General features: G+C 58.1%; 1 protein-coding gene across 3 annotated transcripts in view; it reads right to left on the bottom strand.

Annotated features, from left to right (window-relative positions):
* The window catches only part of LMX1B (LIM homeobox transcription factor 1 beta), a 76,798-nt gene extending 61,100 nt beyond the window's left edge, over window positions 1–15,698 (bottom strand). For all 3 annotated transcript variants that reach the window (XM_069474674.1, XM_069474675.1, XM_069474676.1), the window contains exons 1-2: window positions 15,560–15,698; window positions 14,553–14,739 (exon numbers count right to left, since the gene is read on the bottom strand). In XM_069474674.1, coding sequence (XP_069330775.1) covers window positions 14,553–14,739; window positions 15,560–15,698 — 326 coding nt within the window. The remainder of the gene's footprint in view (window positions 1–14,552; window positions 14,740–15,559) is intronic.
* Between the last annotated feature and the right edge of the window lie 2,481 nt (window positions 15,699–18,179).

Genomic DNA, 18,179 nt, shown 5'->3' with positions numbered 1-18,179 from the left:
CAAAGTGGGGCAAGGGTGGGATGATGCCAAGCCTATTTGGCACCAGACTGGTCACAGACACACCTCTCCCCGCAACGCTGAAATATGCCTGCCTGCTGCCAGGACAGTTGTTTAGGCCAAGTCAGACCCACTGAGAGGCCTGGGCCAGGTGCTCCCCCAAGCCTGGGTTCCCTCAGGCTGTCAAGAGGGCAGATCGTGGCACCTGCACACGCTGGCCCCATGTCGTGCCGTCCCCCTGACCCCACCCCGGCTGTGTGACCCTGGGTGTGTGGCTTTGCCCCTCTGAGCCCCAGTTCTGTACCCTGAAACCCAGATAAACAATAGTGCTTTTAGGAACTCTCACCAAGCTCTAGGGTGCCAAGGGTTTGGCCCTATGCCTAGAGGTAACATGTGCCCAGTAGACGGTGGTGCTTACCACTGCCCTCTGAAGCTGTGTGACCTTGGGGAAATCACTGCACCTCTCAGGTCAAGATTCAACGTTGGCAAATGGGAAATAGTACTGATAAAGCCTGCCCCCAGAGCAAGGAAAGATTCAGTGAAATAATCCCCATCAAAGCCTTACCACAGGCAGCATGCAGTGAACACTGGCCATTCATTATGGGCCATTCATTCAATAGACAACGCTGAACCCCAGTGCCAGGCCACCACGGGGGCACCAAACCTAGCTAGAATTTGCCCTCCCAAAGGATCACTGAAAGTTTTCTCGTGATACAGTGCCTAGACTCCAATTCCCCTTCCACTTACTAGCTGTGTGACCTTGGGCAAGTTACTCAACCTCTCTGTGCCTCAGTTGTCTTATCTGAAAATGAAAATAATAATAGCACCCTTGTCATAGTGTCACTAAAGAATGTAAAAGGCTTAGAGCAGTGCCTGATGGACCTCGAGGGCTACACAAGTGTCGGCTGTGGTTATTGCTGCTGCAGTATGTGTGCTCTTCTGGGGCGGGACCTGCCTGTCAAAAGCCCCATGCAGCTGGGCTTCCTTCTGCGGCTCCCAAACTTGGGAAGTGTCAGCTCCTGAGAGGTGTCCCAAGTACCCTGCAGAACAGAGGCTTCTGTGGGCTTCCTCTCTGGTCTGTTTCCCTGGCAGCTGGAACGCTCAGAAAAAAGCACCAGCCTGCTGGGCTTGTCAAAGCAGGGCTTGCTTTACTAGAACCAGGTCTGGATGGTAATTCTGTGGTCATGACAACTATTTTCTTTACATACTGCTATAGAAAGGGGAACCCCCCTGCCTTTTTTTTTTTTTTTTAAACCTAATCGAAGACGCTATTGAGCATAAATATGCTGGAGTTTTTAATAAAAACATGATGGAGGGAAATATTCAAAGCTCAATAATCAGAAGCAATTTGCGTCGTGAGTAGAGATGTGTCATTCCCCCACCCCTGTGGCTATGCTCCGTGCGGGACTGGCTTTGGGGCTGGCAACTTCAGACCTATGGCAAAAATAATGAACAGCAGCCAGGCTTAGAGATAGCCTGAAAAATATCCTGGAAAAGCAAAACATATGCCAAAGAGTGTGGTGTAAAAGTCATATTTCATGCCTGACTTTAGAGAATGTTAATAAGGATTAGAACCATACTCCAACAGAACAACTATCAGTCAAGGCGGGGTAATTAATTTTGCTTCAGATCTCTGCTTGGGAAAATGAAAGCGGTAAGTGTCATTTCACAGCATAGAGATTCCATCACACTAGAACAACCCAAAGAACTTCCAAAGCCACGTACTGAGCCCAGCTGAAAACTAGCTATTGCTGGCGGCCCCTCCTGATCTGTCGCCTTGTAGATTTGGGGATCTTTTCCGAATCATAACCATATCAAACTCTTTTTTTTTTTTGCAGGATTGGCTAATAAATATGATTAAGATAACACGACCCAAACCACATGTCCTCTGCTCGGCCTCCAACATGTGGAGGACAGATGTGTCTTCCGTGCACAGATGACCCAGCCGGCTGCTCCCCTGAGGCAGGGACCCTGGGAGACAGAGCCTCAAGAGGTCCTAGCAGCCCCCTAGCCCTCTGTGGCCCTTGCCAGGCTGTTGGCCTCCCCATGACCCACCATAGAGAGGAACGGCCAAGCCCAGGGTGTCTGGAAGTCAGAGACTAGAAGGATGGAGGGACAGTGGGATGTGGCATTGTGCACACCTGGCACTTGTCCCTCAATGTCCCAATTTAGAAGATAAAATTCCCAAGCCACATGGCCCCATGCTATCCAGAAAACTCTCAAAATCATTTCATCGTTGAAGCCTGCTGTCACCCTCCTCCCTGAGACCTCAGCCCAGGGAGGACACAGTAGGCCAGTGTTAAAGCCAGAATCTGGGAGAGGGTTCTAGAAAGAGTTGTGGAGTTGCACACATAGACCCCCTAGCCTGGCAGGCTGCAGAATGAGGTTCCTGCCTCTGCTGTGCTACAACAGGCCAAGTTGTGGCTGTGCCTGGGCCTTGGTTTTCCCATTTCTATAAGGATCTCGATGAGCCCTTCAGCTGGGACATTCTAAAATGGCCCAAGGTTCCTGTAGGTGCGCCCCTGCTGCACCCTCATTGAGGTCAGGGTCCTCAGAGCCCATGGAGAAAAGCCAGGCCCTGGAAATCACGGCAGGGAGACCTGGGCCTGCTGAAGTCGACAGTCCAGCTCCAGCTCTGGGGACAGAGGGACAGCAAGCAGGCTCAGAGGCCAAGGCTGGCATGGGAGCTGACCTGACCAAGCAGGGGCCCCAGTCCCAAAGCAAGGCTCTGAGCCAAGGTATTGAGCCTCCTTCTCAGCTTTCTCTTAAGGGTAGGAGGGAGAAAATAGAAGAGCCCCTCAAAGTTAGCCCAGGCCAAGCAAAAAAGGGCTCAAGTGGGCAGGAAGGGGTGGGGCATTCTACCACTGTGAAGAATGAATGAATAAATATCAGAGGGAGGTGGGGGCTTCCCAAACCCATGACCGCAGGCAGGCTGAGGCCAGAGCAGGACACCTTCCTGAGTAAAAAAGGCCAAAAAGGGCCCCTGGGCACTACGGCTTGGATGAGCCCTAGCTGCTCTTAGGGCAGGGGTGGAGTAACTCAGCCTCTTGGAAGAGGGCTGGAGGGTCTCTCTTCCCGACCAGTCTGGGCTCAGAGGCACTCTGGACAGACAAGGAACGTCAGGCTCCTGAGCTGAATGGGGCCAGGACTCCCTGGTGGAGGAACTCCCTGTCACCAGCCTCTGGCCTCCTTTCAGTTTGGGCTGACTGGGCATTGACTGCTGCGTTCTGGCCCCCTAGTAGCGCTCAGGCGGTGGCCCCCCAAGACCCGAGGCCTCTTCCCCGCAGAGGAGCCCAGGCAGACGGGCGGACGCTTCGAGCCCAGGGCGCGGGCCCGGCCCGGCTGATAGGAACCATCTGCGTTGTCTTAGGCCGCCCCTCTGCCCACTGTCCCTCTGAACTCGGCCGGTTCCCGCGGGCCGTTTGATGCTCGCAGGGTCACAGACCCCCGCACACAAATCACCGCCGCGGGGCTGGGGGTGGGGCGGGGGCTCTGAAACCTAATCCGCAAAGTTTGCTCTGCGGCCTGCTCGCTCCTTCCCTCGCTCACTCGAAGCCCCCCCCCCCAACCCCTTTCCAAACAAGGCTTATTTTTCTTGCCAAAAAAACAAAGTTGGTATCAAGTGTTTCGAGGGAGAAAGTCTCTCCCCCGCCCCTGGCCTGGGAGGAAGGGGCCAGGGTTGTTGGCCGAGACGGGTATTGAAGAGGGGGCTCCAGGAGAGAATGGGCGGGAGGGGAGCTCCTGGCTCCCGCCAGCCCCGTCCCATGCTTAATGGCAGCGGATCCGACTGTCTCTGCCTTGCGCTATTGCCCTAAGTCGTCCCGCCCCAAAAGGGTTCCCTCCATCGGAACTCTCCGTCTCTGCGCGCCCAGAGATGGAAGCATCACTTCCTGCCCCTTCTCCCTCCCCATAAAACAGCCTTTGCCTGTCGCTTTTACGAGGTGACACCCTGCTCTCAGCCCGATCCTCCCCGGGCCCGGAACCTGGGCTCGGCGCGGGAGGAGACTGCGTGCAATCAGGCGTCTCCGGAGCGCTGCCAGGGCGCACCCAGGACCCCGGAGCACAGCCTAAGAGCTTTAAAAGGAGGCCAAGGAGCCGGGTACATTAGAGACAAATTCCTACGAGTCCCTCTCCGTCTACATTGACTCTGGGGCCTTCGCGCTGAAACCCCGGGAGCCGGCCTGGGGACTGCCTGCCCACTGTCCCCAGAGGGGCGCAAATGATAGCCCCGGGGGCGCGCGGGTTTCGTTTGCTGGGTGTCGGTTTTGCTTTTGGTTTTTTCAGCCGGTGCAGCGACCCGGAACCCTGTGACCGCTTCTGGGACACCCGCGGCTTCCCACTGCGCCCGGAGACAAACGCTGGCGGCTAAAGCCCATGCCTTCGGCGCCCGCTGCGCAGGCTGGAGTTCGAGCAGTCGGAGCAGGCAGCCGGGGCTCGGGCAAGGCGGCGACGTCGAAGGGCGGGTCGGCGAACGGGGCTGGGTCTCCGCGATTAAGGAGCCACAGGAAAACCCTGCAAACGGTGGGACGAGGTTGGCGGCGGCAGCAGTGGCGAGAAGAAAGGCACCACGGGCCGGCGGAGAAGCGGGTTTCCGCAGGGGTCGAACAAAGGAATTCGCCCTCGGAAGAGAGGGGCCAAGTGGGCAGCCGGGAACGGCCAATCCGGGAGACCTGCAGGAGTACCAGCGCCCTGACATTAGTCCCAGGGATCCAACGAAATCCGCCCCGCGGAGGGCCCCAGCCTGGCATCTCCATCCGACCTTTCTTCTTTTCAGTTCCACTTTAAAGGGGGTGGTGGGTATGCACCCCAGTGCCACCTTTCCCAGGAAGAGGGGACAGAGCAGGTCCCGTGCTCTCCCTCAGTGGAGGCAAAACAATCCCACCCCCTCCAGTTATCCTTTGGTCTTGGGGCCATTGTCCCCATTTTCCAGACACTGCCAATTGAGGCACCCACAAAGCAACCCCTTCCCCTGCTCCTGCAGCAATGCTTAGTGGGCCGGAGAGGCCCAAGCACGCTTGGAAACGAAAGGCGCCGGGGGGCTACAGGGCTGGAGCACCCCCTCCTCCTGCTGCTCTCGGAAGGGGTGGAGGGGACACGGTTGTAAGGTGCTCGGCTTCTTTTCTCTGCTTGACATGAATAAGGGGATTAGGACGGCAAGTTTCCGTCGTTCACTCCGTGGGACAAAGGGCCCCGCGGTTTGAGCGGCGCAGCCTCTGATTAAACGACAGAGCCCTGTCACTCAGCACCATCCTAGGTACTTGTGTTCGTGACATAATCTTATTAGAAGATAAAACCGGCGAAATCCTTTTCATAATGAAAAGTTACATTTAATGGCCGGACTTGCCCCCCACTCCCTCCGCGGACCCTGCCCGCCTTCCCCCGTTGCTGTTGGATATGGCTCGCCTGTAATTGGCATTTAAAGCACCAAGTCCGGGAGAAAAACGGGGTTTAGGGTTTTTGTAATCCCCCTAAACTGTCTTTGTTCTAAATCTCCACAGATACAAGTCTTTTAAGAGTAAATATTTGTGGGTTGATACAACCACATTTCCCCCCTGCAAACCAAATCTGAAAAAAAACCCGCTGCCTGCGCCCTCCGGCCGGGGCGCAGAAGGGAGGGGGCTGGGGTCCGCCGAGTGTCCGTCCGGGAACGCGGCTTTCGGGCTGCCTGGCCGCCTCCAACAACTGAGGGACTCTGCACATTTTTCAGGCGGGAAAAAGGTCTTAGATTCTCTCCCCCCCTCCACACACACAAATTTTCTGTTCCCTCAATAAACAAATCTCCCAAACTTGCAGGTTTGGGGCCTACCCGAGGGGGTCGGCGGGAGGGTTTGGGGAGGAGCGAAGGCTTTGCTCAACACGGAACGAAAATCGAACTCTCCCCGCCAGCCCCGCTCCCTTCCAGCGGGAGCCTGCTGAGGCTCCGAGGGGAACTGCTCCTTCTGGGCCACAGGAGGCCCCACCCGGCGGGGCGCCCCGATCCCAGCCCAGGAAAGCCCCCAATCCGCCAAGGGTCCCTGAAACGCGACAGAGTCCAAAGGCTGACGTTGGGCCCGAGGCTCCCGGCTCCAGCCCAGCCCGTCCCGGATCGGATTCCTTCATAAATCAGCGGCTGGGTGAAAGGGCTGCGCTTTAGAAAGGGCAGGACCGTGTGCGCGTATTAGAGCGCGCGGTTCCCAAATCCGGGCTAAACCCCTGGTGACACTGAAATTCATCAACCGCGCTGGCGCCCGCGGCTCGGCTGAGGAGCCTGGGAGCCCAGGAGCCTGTGCACGGTGCCGTCCCACTCCCAGGAAAGGGGAACGTACAGCACAGAGACCGCGGAGGTGGCCCTGGAGGAGGGCCCCGCCAGTGGAAGCCACTGAAAGCCGCCCCGCCCGTGTGCCCCCGGGCCGCGAAGGAAGCTCTTCCGCCCCCGGGGAAAGCAGTTATTCTAACCTTTTTCCTCCTCTGGTCAGCGCTGGCCCTACAGGAGGCATTCTGCGCGGAGAGGGCAATGACACCCCCCTCCGCCAGCCTTCGGGCAGTGAGACTCCCCTACCTCCACCCCTATCCCTTCCAGGCTGAGCGCTCTAGGGATGATCACTTCAGTCCAGAGCGGGCACCTGGGGCTTCTGGAAGGTCAGGACCTAAGGATTTAGCGATCCTATCCAGGAGTTAGACCCGCCTGCGGAAAATCTGCTACAGAGTAACTGTGGGCCAGGGGAAGTTGCTCAACTTCCTCAGCCTCAGTTTCCTTACACACAGAGCCAGAGCAGTAAAGTCAGTGAACTTCACAGGCGCTCAACAATCGCCAGTTCCTTTCCCTTCTAGTTGCACTGCTGGGGCCTGCCCCTCTGGTTAGTAAGGCTTTGCTCCTGCCAGGTCACATCTACCATGACCATGCTCAGCAGTCAGTTGGATAAATGGGCCCCCCGTGCCTCAGTAGGAATGGGGGCCCATCCACAGGCTGCCCCTGCCTCCAAGGATTAGTCTCTGGCAGCCAGACCTGCTCCATTCCCTTTTCTAGAGAAAAAATAAAAACACAATCCCCAGACCTGGGTGAGACTTGGAAGGGTGGGCAAGGCCCCTCCAGGAGGCCTGTTTAGGAGGCTGCACTTTCTGGGCCTCCCACGCAGGACAGACAATGCATTCCTGCCACACAGGGCTGCCTTCGACTCACTTCCCAGCAGGAAGGAAGAAAACATACATTCACTGAATGCCCAACTCGGGCTTGCGCCTTTGGGTTTGTTCTATTTTATTCTCAGAGCAACCCTGAGACTGGAATTATCACCCCCATTTCACAGGGCAGGAAACCAAGGCTCAGTCCTTCCCTAAAGGCCCTCAGCCTGTGTCACTGGAAGATGGAAATGTTCTTGATCCCCAGTCTGTAATTGCCAACAATATTGCTCTTCCTTTGAGAAAATGTGCCCACCTAGGGCCCTTCTATTTGGATGAAGTCACCCCAGAGTACCTTGGTCCTCTTGATCTCTGCTGGCTTGGGCAGCTCAGTCCTGGGCTAGCGCCCACACCCCTATAGCCCAGTAACTATAGCAATCCAGGAGTCACATGACAAGAGTCGCTGAGTCCCCTCGAAAAGCAGGAGAGGCGGGAGAAGGGGGAATGGCAGTCACACCCAACTTGTCCCAACCCAGCGCTGCTCCTCCCCTCCCGTCATCAGAGGCTGAAGCTCCCCAGGAGGCGCCCGGCAGAGGGACCCCTGGCAGCCCCAGCCCAGCATACTCAGCTCATCTTTCTAAAGCAATCTAGCGGCTTGGTGGCCTCCTAACTCCTGCCAGGCCTGGTGGGCACCTCTGTTGCTCTGGACGGCCTCAGAACCCGGCCCAGCTGGCAACCTCCCCACAGTTCCCGGGGAAGCCTCTCAGCACCGGCAGGAAGCAAACATCTTTGTTTCTTCTGGAACCAGGCTCCAGCAACAGCAATGGGGTTTTTCCTTCAGCAACACTTCCTCGCAGCTCACCAAGCGCCAGGCCAGCCAGGTGCTCTGCCATCAGCCAGTACACTCATCTAGGGCCCGTCCAAGCCAGGCTCCCAGTTGAGACAAAGCCCCCCACAAATGTGCCCACACAGCCCCAGATCCCTGGCCCCTACTTCAGGTCCACTGGGTCAGCAGGGCAGGTCCAACCGCTGCCAGTCAAGAAGCTGAACAGAAATGGATACAGTATTGCCCAGGGAATACCAAAGGAAGCACCCACCAGAAATTTATTTGTACTGATCAGCCGAAGTAAGGTAAGGGCAGGGAGGAAGTGCTGTCAGCCAGGCCTGAAACCTAAGAAAGTTGCCGTCGGAGCACAGTGGCCCCTTATGCCCCACCACTCCAGGGCCGCTGCAGTAGTTAAAGCAAACACAGGCCCTTCACTGCCCCGTCAGTGACACCTTCCCCCCAAAATTACACAAACTTTGAAACATTTTTCTGGGAGAAGATGGATGCTTCAGGAGACTTGAGGTCAAGGCTAGGCTGTTTAAAGTATATTATTAACAAATAAACATTTACTGCAGAAAAAAAAGAGAGAGAAAGAGAGAGAGAAAAACCCTATAGGCCACCGGGGAACCAAATCATGTTGCTTTTGGCATCAAATGACAGGAGACATTTATGACATGAATGGAGAACACCAGCCGGTTGATGAAATGGCAAACGTCTGCCACTTTGCTTCCTCTGCCTTCGTGAATCAACTTTTTCAAATATGGTTTTCAGCCTTAAACCCCCCTCCCCACTATGGCCACCTCCCCACTTCTGACTGCAGTGGCAAGAAATACATATAATTTTGGTTTTGCTCTTTGCTGCCATCAGCACAGAGTCTGGGGCTGGAGAAGGCCAGTGGAACTTCCGGCTGGGTCAGCCAGAGAGCCAAGGGCTTTGGGTCCTCAGGCACCCCTCACCGACTGACAGCTCACACGTGGCTCCTTGGATGGGTGGACTATCCCTCCCTCCCCGGGGGCTGAGGCCTGATTGTGGTGTCCAACAAATTGGAAGTTATAACTCATGTCGTTCAGAGCATCCTCCATCCTTCAGCCTAAGTGATGCCAAAGGAGGACTGGGCTTTTTTTTTTTTTTTTTCTTCCTTTTCTTTCCTTTTTAGAAACTCCACAGCCATAGGACAGAGAGAGAGAGAGAAAAAAAGAGGTTCCTGGTGAAGCACTGCTAACTGCCCCTGAGTGGAAACCTCAAGGCTGGAGGGTCCTTCTGACCTCCCAGAACGGTGTTTCTCCACTTTCTAAGCCTCATCGTCCCTCTGAGAAACATACAAATCCCTGACTTTCCTCCCCGACACCCCCTCTTCTAAATCTCACCTCCAGCTTCAGAGATGTTGGCTGTGCTTCATTTTCTGTCATTTCAATCACAAAAACAATAAGTGTAAACAGTTCTTCAAATATGAAATTATATTAATAAGCTTTTCCAAGCTATATACAGACCCTGGAGATGCAGATTGTTCCCCAGTGAAAATATTGTTGTGCTGGACCAACCTCTGCTGCACCCAAGGAGAAACAGACCAGCACACCAGGCCCACTCTGCTGCCTGCCCTTCCTGATAATGCACAGTTGGCATTTGTGCACACCCACACAATCGGAAGGGTTTCGCCTTCTCTTGAGATGCAGGAGAGGATAATGGATCCCTTGGAGAATGGAATAAATACTGAAGCTCCACCAGGTGCCCTGTGTAATACTCATGACCACCCAGCAAAGTCACATCACCCTCGGTTTGCTGATGAAGAACCCAGGGCTCAGAGATGAGCAGCCACTTAGCTAAGGTCACACAGCTGCTGAGCCTTGGGGCTGAGAGGTGAACCCAAGTGTGACTCAAAGTCTAAAGCTCTTTTTATGGCTGAGATAGGCAGGACCCTCACAGTGTCCTACTCAGGCACAGGAATGTTTTCCCCAGGGTACCTGCATCCTCTCTGCATAGAGAGGCTCATGGAAACCCAGCTTGCCAGCTGCATCTTGGGCATGGAACCCGCTGGCAGTTTGGTGTGTGTCCTTGAAGACAAGATATTCCCTGCCATGCTCATGGTGATAATGTAACAACAACTTCCAGAGTATCAATAACATGCCAGGCAAGATACCAAGTCCTTTGGGGCACCTGATCTCAAGTCCTTATAAGAATTCTTTCCCCCAGCTGGGTAGGTCCCCATTTAACAGAAGAGGATCAGGTAGGTGCCAGGGCTGTGTGGTCTCTAAGCCTGGCTCCAATGGACAGGGCAGAAGGGAGCCGAGAGAGTCACCAATCACACACCCCAGAGGAGATCCTCACAGCCTGCTCCCCCAGCTGGAGAAAAATACAGCCAACGATTAAGGCCACACCAGCCCAGCGCCTGGGGAACACAGGGTGAGCCAGGAGTCACCGTGAATAATGCCTCCACTCAGCAGCAGATGACTGCAGTGTCGGGAGGGCCTTTGCTTACCCTCTTGCCCACAGCCAAGGTGCTGGGGATTAAATGGAGATGCCCTCGGAAGGGCCAGAGGGTCCCCAGACTTGGGCTGGCAGAGTGAGCCCTTCGGCCCTCAGCCCCCTGGGAGAGCACCACAGAGGCCTTTTTGTAAGGCAAGGTCCTGCCTCCTCCGCACAAGCAGGGCCGTTTCCAGGACGGGCCCCCTCTCTACCCCAGGCTGTGGGGAGAGTTGTATGCAGCACTGAAGCAGTCCGATGGGAGGCCACTGGGGAAGGGGCATCCCTCAGGAAAGCCTCTGGGAGGCCTTCTAGGCTGGGAGAAGCTGCAGCCGGCGAAGGCCAGAGCCTGACTTTGCTCTCCCCCTGAGCCACACCCAAACACCAGGGTGCTGGGGGGTGTGGTGGGGGGACAGAGGTGAGCCTCCCAGGAAGGCCTTTCCCGGTGTAAACACTTCCAAGGAAAGGAATGTGCTGGGAAGTGTGCGGTTGGGCCACTGGAGCCGCAGCCAGCTGGGAGAAATTTAAAAAAAAAAAAACTCACCCCAGCACTCAGAGGGCTTTTTGTGGAACCCAATCAAAGCCTCGACGCTCCCCTTCTGCCAAGGTGGGCGCATCCCACCTGGGCAGGCAGCCCAAAGGGACCCTGGCGGGCCAGCGGAGCCTTGTGCGTCTGTGCCGCGGCGGCTCGGCCTCCCGGGCAGGCCCCGCAGGCGGAAGGCGCCGCAGCCTCGCCGCCGAGGTGGGAGCTCGGCCGGGCAGGAGCTCTGCGTCTCGCCGCGCACAAAGGCTCCCGCTCGCGCACCAACGAGCCTCGGGTCGCCAGACCTGGGAGCTGTATTACAAGCGATTAGACTCCATTTTGTGACAGATTTTTGGACTCTCCCACTGACCCTCCCCCCTTCCGGAGCCTCCTCCAGGAATTCGCCACCTCCTCAGGATAAAAACCCTTTCCAGACGAGCGACAGACGGCAAGAAAAGAGAGTTACATAATTCTATTTGGCCAAACCGCCAAGAAAAAAAAAAAAAAAATGGGGGGGGGTGGAGGTAATATGCCTATTTTTTTTTCATATGTTCTCCGCTGGAGGACGGAGAGGTTTTCGTGATTTTGTGGAGGCCACTTGTTTTCCGGGTTTCTAACCCGGATTTATGTTCGTAAAGGAGCTGAAGCTGCTTTGTTTTTGTTTTTTGTTTTTGTTTTTTCAGATTCCCCCAAAAATGTGTATGGAGAAAAAGGAGACTTTTTGAGTTAAGAATGAAAATGCCCAAAGTCCGGAGCCCGCATTCCACTTTGCTCATTTAGGACATACAAGTGGATTTTATCAAATGCTACTAAATGTGCCCGAACGTCAATTAATCACCCCTGTGGTGCGTAAAATAACTTTGCGCTTCTGGGTGCCCGGGATCCCTGAGAACAAATCGAAAGGACGAAGAGACACTAAAAATGGCAACTTCTTCTCTCTAAGGACCGAGCCCTGCAGCTCATCAAGGGGCGAGGACACATTTTTCAAAAGTTGTGTGTGGTTGCAGGGGGTGAGGGGGGTTGTTAATTTCCCGATACCGCTGAGGCAAGACTTGACAAAACGAGGAGGGCGCGTTTCTGCGCCCACTTGCCTGGATTCTCGTCTGAAAAGCATTTACGCACAGATGAAATAAATATGCATCTGCGATTCTCAAAGAGAAAAAGAAATCGTGAATAAAAATATTTTTATTGTGCAAAGTACATCGCTTTCCAGTGAACTGCCTGCTAGCTTCGATCGCTCACTCTCCCCGCAAAATGCTGCCGCCAGACCTGCCGGGTATCTGTCCCCAGGACTGTTCTGGATACACCCCACCACCGGCCCCCAGCCTGCCCCGCAGGCCACCTAGTGCAGATAACTAATTGGCATTATTGGAAGAAATAGCGGATGAGGGAGGAGGAGGGGACTGTAAGCAAGAATGCCCCCCCCCCCAACCAGGCCTCAGCCCCAAAGGACCCAGACTCTGGACTGGGGACCCAAGATCTGCCTTGCACCAAAATTCATTCCCAACACACCCAATTGCACTAAAGTAGCGGGCCCTCAGGCAACTTTTCTTTTCAAAACAAATATACTTTGGACAAAGCAATCACAAATGTTTAATTGTTCTGTAAAATGAGGAGGTTAGCCACTCATCTCTAAGGCAACGTCCAGCTCAAATTTTGTGACTGTATTTTGTGCCTGAAGAACCAGGGGGTATCCTTTCTTCCTTTTGAAGAGAAGCTCCATAAATGATTACAGGGGGAAGATATGTACAAGAGGCTGGAAAAGTCTGTCCAATATATTTACAATTTTTTTTTTAAAAACTGCACAAATGATTGAGACCCATTTCTAATTTCCCAGGCTTCCTGCCACACGTGTTGAATCATTGAGGCCAGTGACTGAGCTGTGTGGTAAGTGGCACCGCCAGAGCCGAGCTCAGGGTCAGCAAGGGAGGCCAGGGGTGCAGGGTGTGGGGGTTGGAGGTTGGTATACCCTGCAGAGGTGCTTCCTGGGCCAGGCCAAAGCCCCCAGCTGCGTCTACCTCAAGTACCTTCCCTGTTCTAATTGTGCCGCTCTTAAGTCCCTCTGTGGCTGAACTGACTGGTGGCCTCCCTCTCTCCCAGAACTAGAATCTTATCAGTCCAGGGTGCAGTGCAAGGCCGACCAACAGCAGTGTGCCTAAATCTGGGGTGCTTCCTGCAGAGGGGGAGGCCTCAGCTGCACTCTGGAACCAGCAAAAGAGTTGATTCCCTTTGAACCGACCGACCCCAATTCTTTCCCGAAGAGCCCTCAGCTGGAAGGAGAGCAAGGCACAAAAAGCAGCTGCTGCTCAGGCCCCCATACCAGGGGGGCACAGCCAGAGCCCTATATGGTACAACCCCATGCCCTCTCTAGGGCCCCAGCCATCAGTCCCACTTCCAGGCCTCAGCTAAACAGCGGGGCTGCCCTACTTCCCACAAGGCCTGAGGCCTGGATTTGGGCAGAATCCCTGGGCAGAGTAGGTAGGTTGCACTCACCACTAGGCACCAGCAGCCCAGGCTTTCCCCAGAGGCTTGGGCACACGCAGCCCTCTCTGAGCCCCAAATCACCTGAGCCACCTAGCCACTCTGCAGCCCCATCCAAGACAGGTTTCTGGGCATCATTAAAAAGTTCTCACATGCACCCACTTGTCTCTGCACGCCACTTTGGGGATCCCCACACCCCTCTTTTGCTGTTGCTCCTCATTGCCTCACCCTCAACTGCACTGCTAGGTACAAAAACCAGCAGGTCAAAGGAAAAAGCCTGCATCTACTCTTATCTGTTCCCAGTCCCTGCCACACGAACCCATAATCTCAGCTAAAAACAAAAGTCAGCAGGTAGGGCTCAGCCCTCCTCTCTGGCCTCAGCTCTGAGGTTCAGATTATCCCAGGGCAGAGCAGGCCATCCCCTCTCCAATACACAGTGCAAAGGAAGGAGGCCTTCTGGGGAAGGCTGATTGGGTCAGCTTTCCATCCCCACAGGGAGCCCCAGATTATAGCTTGCCATCTTTTGAGGTCCTCTTCCTAGACTGCTTCTCCAACCAAGGAAAATTTTAAGTGCAAAATTCCCGCTTGGAACGGTTTGGGGAAGATGGACACCCTTTTCTCTCCATCAGGGACTAAGAGTGCAGCAGGGAGCCTGGCAGAAAGGGGGCCTCCCTGGTATGCAGGCCGTTAGGTGCTCAGTATTCCGCCTCCCTGCTCCAGGAACCCCCCCCCCCCCACACACACACCTGGCCCTTGGGGAAGCACACATCAGGCCTGGCTCTCTAAAGCACTGCTTTCCTTTGGAAATAGATTTTTGGTTCCCAATTCAGGCCTCAGTGGGGCCAGACCTATCCTAGGACCCAGACATCAAATCTCCCATTTTGCCCAGGGCCTTGTCCTGCACCCCAACTCAGCGGGCCAGCGCAGGTTTCTGGGACAACAGATGGCAAGTGGGGGCCGTCCGGAGGCTCCCCGGACCCCACCAGTGTCGGCTGGGCTGGGCTGGTCCACCCCAGCCCTGAGACGCGCAGCCGTGGAGCCCTCGGAGCTGCCCGGGCCAGTGGCTCGCAGAGCCCGCGGTAAGACGGGCGCGGGCCCGGCCCGGGAGGGAACCGGCCGGGCTCGAGTGCCGGGCGGCGGCGGGGAAAGAGGAGGACGAGAGGCGCTTACTGTTGGTAGTCTTGTTTGCAGTACAGTTTCCGATCCCGGAAGTAGCAGCTGGTGGTGAGGGCTTGCTGACACGCCGCGCACTGCAAACACTCCTCGTGCCAGGACGACTCGTTGACTCGCATCAGGAAGCGGTCGGAGATGGGCCGCTGGCAGCCCTCGCAGACGGCGGGATGCGGGCAGTCGGAGCCTGCAGCGCACAGGGCGAGAGCCCGGCCGTCAGCGCCGCCTGGCCCAGCCCCGGCGTCCCCGTCGCGCGGTGCCCGCAGCCCCCGGCCCCGAGGACGGCCCGGGATCGCCGCCTGCCGCCTGCGCTCCCCCGGCCGCCGCGCCAGGGGCCGGGCAGCCCCAGCTAGTCCGTCCCAGTCCGCGGGCTCTGGCGCGGAGAGGCCGCGGGCCTCCAGCCTTGGCTCGGCGCTGCGCTCTCCCCTTCTCTGGAGATTCAGCACTCGGTGTTAAGACAAACGAGAACGAGCACCGCGCAGGGTGGCCGGCTGGGACCAAGACAGGCGAGGTGAGACTGGGGCGCTCGCTGGCTGACACGCCCCACGGTGGCGTTCGTGGTCTTCTGTCCCCAATCTCCCCAAAACCTGTGGTTTGGGTGGCCCAAGGGGACATTTTTCTCTTAGAAGCTCGCCCTCCCCAGGTGACCTAGCACCTCTCTCAAGCTGGCCAAGGTGACTACTTGGGGCCACCATCACCCCTGCCACCCGCCTCCTACCCCTGCCCGGAGTGGCAGCTCCACAACCTAGGCCTGGAGAGGATAGCGGTGGCGGTTGGAGCTGTCCTGTCCTCTCCTGGGTGATGTCCCTGCATACCTCTGTTCCCTCAGGATGCCTTTTTAGGCACGCTTGTTGCCCCTCTGGTGATCACCGCAGGAGTCCTCTCTGCCACCCACCACGTCTTGCAAACCCGTTTCCTTTATCCGTTGGCCCGGACGTCTGTGTCCACCGCGGGACGACGCCCTGTCCCCTGCCCGTGACCACTTGGGCGTTCCGACCCGCACTCACCCAGCAGCACCCCCAGAGTGGCGGGCCCGGGGCGCAAGGCGTGCTCCTCCATCTTGATGCCGTCCAACATCTTGGCGCAGTCCGTCTGCCCGCGAGGGAAGCACCTCTCCAGCGACTCGGGACCTGTTGCTATATCCATGGGACGCGGGGTGCGCTGCGGACGCCGCCGGCCGGGCTGCTCGCCCGTCTGCCCGCTCGCCGCCGCCTCGGCCCTGGAGCCGGGGAGGCGCGGCCCCCGCAGGGCTGGGGCTGCGGCTGCCCCCGGCGAGCGTGAAGCGGCGACGCGCTGGCCCCGGGCCCCGGCGTCGTGCGGGCGGGCCGGGGCGGCTGCAGCCCGCGCCGCGCTCTCCCGGGCACTCGAAGCCACGCGCGCCGCCTCCTCTGTCACCTGCTTGTCAGCCCCGGAGCACGGCTGCGGCGGCGGCGGCAGACGGAGCCGCGGGGAGGAGGCGGCGGCGGCGGCGGCGGCGGTGGCGCGGCGGGCGGGGGAGGGGGCGGGGGTGCAGGGGCGGCCCCGCGGGCTGGGGGGGCGCGGGCGGCGCAGCGGGGTCCCGGGCGGGGCGCAGCGGGTCGCAGGGCTCCGGGCGCGCTCCCCGCGCTACTCCAGTGCCATGGTGCGCCCGCGGAGCCGCTGGGTTTAGAGCTGGGGCTGGCGGCGGAGGGATACTCCTGCCGGGAGCCGCCTCACCCCTCCTCAAACTTCCTGACATTTGAACTCATTGGTGCGCCTCGTATCCCTGCGCCGGGATGAGCCGGCGGCTCCACGTCAAATAGTGCCGCCGCCGCCCCCCCCACCGCGGGAGGGCTCCCCGCGCCCCCAGCCTGCCCCCCGCGCCGCGCCTGGCCCCGAGTATGGGCCCCCGCGCCCCAGCGCGGCCGGCCGCGCCGCCGGCCCTTCGCAGAAGTTTGAGTCGCCTTCGAAACAAATCCCTCTGCCCCACCCCCTTGAAAAATTGATTTGGGAGTTGGGGAATGAAGGCTTTCTTTTTTTCTTTCTTGCCTTCTTTATTATTAATATTTTGTAAAGCTCCAGCGGTAAGAGCAGTGGCCCCGAGCGAGGCCAGACTGCGCGGACGGCGGGGAGCGCAGCGGCTCCGCCAGGGGACGGCGCCGGCCGAGGTAGCCGCCCGGGGACCCCGACTGTGTGGAGGTAGGTCGCAGGGGCTGAGTTAGCGTCTCCCGGGCGGCGGCGCCTGCCCGGGCGGCTTGGTCCGGGACAGGGTTGGCTCCCGGGGTTGAGGGACGGGAGCGGGCAGAGGGTGAGGACTGCTGGCCCTGGACTTACCAAAGGGGGCCCTGGCCCAGGGAAAGGGGAGTGGGCCTGGGGTTTGGTGCGGGGTCCGGGAAAGCTTCAAGCCTGGAAGAGATTGGGCGGAGGACTTAGTTGAAGGCGGTGGTTGGGGCTTTGAGACCGAGAATTGGGGACATTGGGCAGGCGAGGAAGGTCAGGCCCGGGTTCAGGCTATGGAGAGTTTAGAGGACGACTAAGGCTGGGAAAAGGGTCCCCGACAGGGGCGGGAGTGAGGGACGAGAGCAGACCTTACGGAGTTTGCAGAGAGGGGCGCTGGTAGGGGGTGGTGGCCCCAGGGTCGGGGGCCAAAGGCTCAGGACTACGAGTGTCAGCCGCTCGAAGGACACGGGGTTGGCCGCTGGAATAGGCGATAGGCGTCCTTTGGCGGCCGAGGTACCCGGCCCGGGGGTCGGTAGGCCGCGCCCGTCAGGAGCAGAGCCCTGGCTAGCCCAGGCAAAGTGGGCCGCGGCTCCGGGAGCGAAAGGCCAGCGAGGCCGAGCTGCCGACGGCGGGCCGGGCCTGGCACCCACAGAGCCTGGCACCCACGCCCGCTGCGAGAGGCCATTGCGTGGGGCTGCAGGGCATGCGCCCAGGCCGGCTGCGTCTGCGGCCCCTGGGTCCCCACCGACGCGCGGCTCGCGGAGGAGCAGGGGGGCGGCGGCCCCGGGGCAGGATCGGGCTGACCCGGCGAGCCGCGGTGGGGCGGCCCCGGCCCCTCCCGGAGCGGAGCAGCGGCGCGAAGCCGGGCGGGGGCGGAGGGCATGGGGGGCGGGTCCCCTGACCCCGCTGGAGGCGAGAGGGCGGATCGGATTTGGAACCTGCGGGAGGCTTGGTCAGAAGTGGCCCCCTGTGCCGCGGGGCCCCGCGGAGGGGCCCGGCTTTGTGGAGGATTAGAGGCTCCCGCCCCACCCCAGTACCTGCATGTGCGTCGGTGGGTATCTGTGTGTGACTGTGCGTGTCCGCGCTCCCGCCTCTGGGGCTCCTGTGAACGTGTGTGCCCATGTCCTTTTGCACACACAGTATTTCTGTGTCCCTCCGACTTTCTGGGCTCCGGTGTGTGCATTTCTGTCCGTTTCCCCTGCATCCTAGTGTGTGTGAGCGTGTGTGTGAGTGTGTGTGTGTGTATCTATCTGCGGGTCCTTCCATGCTTCTGTGTCTTGTGTTTGTCCGTCTGTGTGTGTCCCTGTGTATCTGTGTCACTCTATGCGGGTGCCTACGCCTTTGTGTGTGTCTCAGCTTTGTATTGTGTTTGGGACCCTTTTCTGAATATGTGTATCTTGTGTCACTTTTGTGTGTCTGTGCCTATCTCCGAATTTTTGAATGATGTTG

Source organism: Eulemur rufifrons, chromosome 7 (assembly GCF_041146395.1).
Source record: "Eulemur rufifrons isolate Redbay chromosome 7, OSU_ERuf_1, whole genome shotgun sequence".
NCBI lineage: Eukaryota > Metazoa > Chordata > Mammalia > Primates > Lemuridae > Eulemur > Eulemur rufifrons.
The sequence above is the reverse complement of the archived record's forward strand: the minus strand, read 5'-3'. Positions and strand labels throughout refer to the sequence as shown.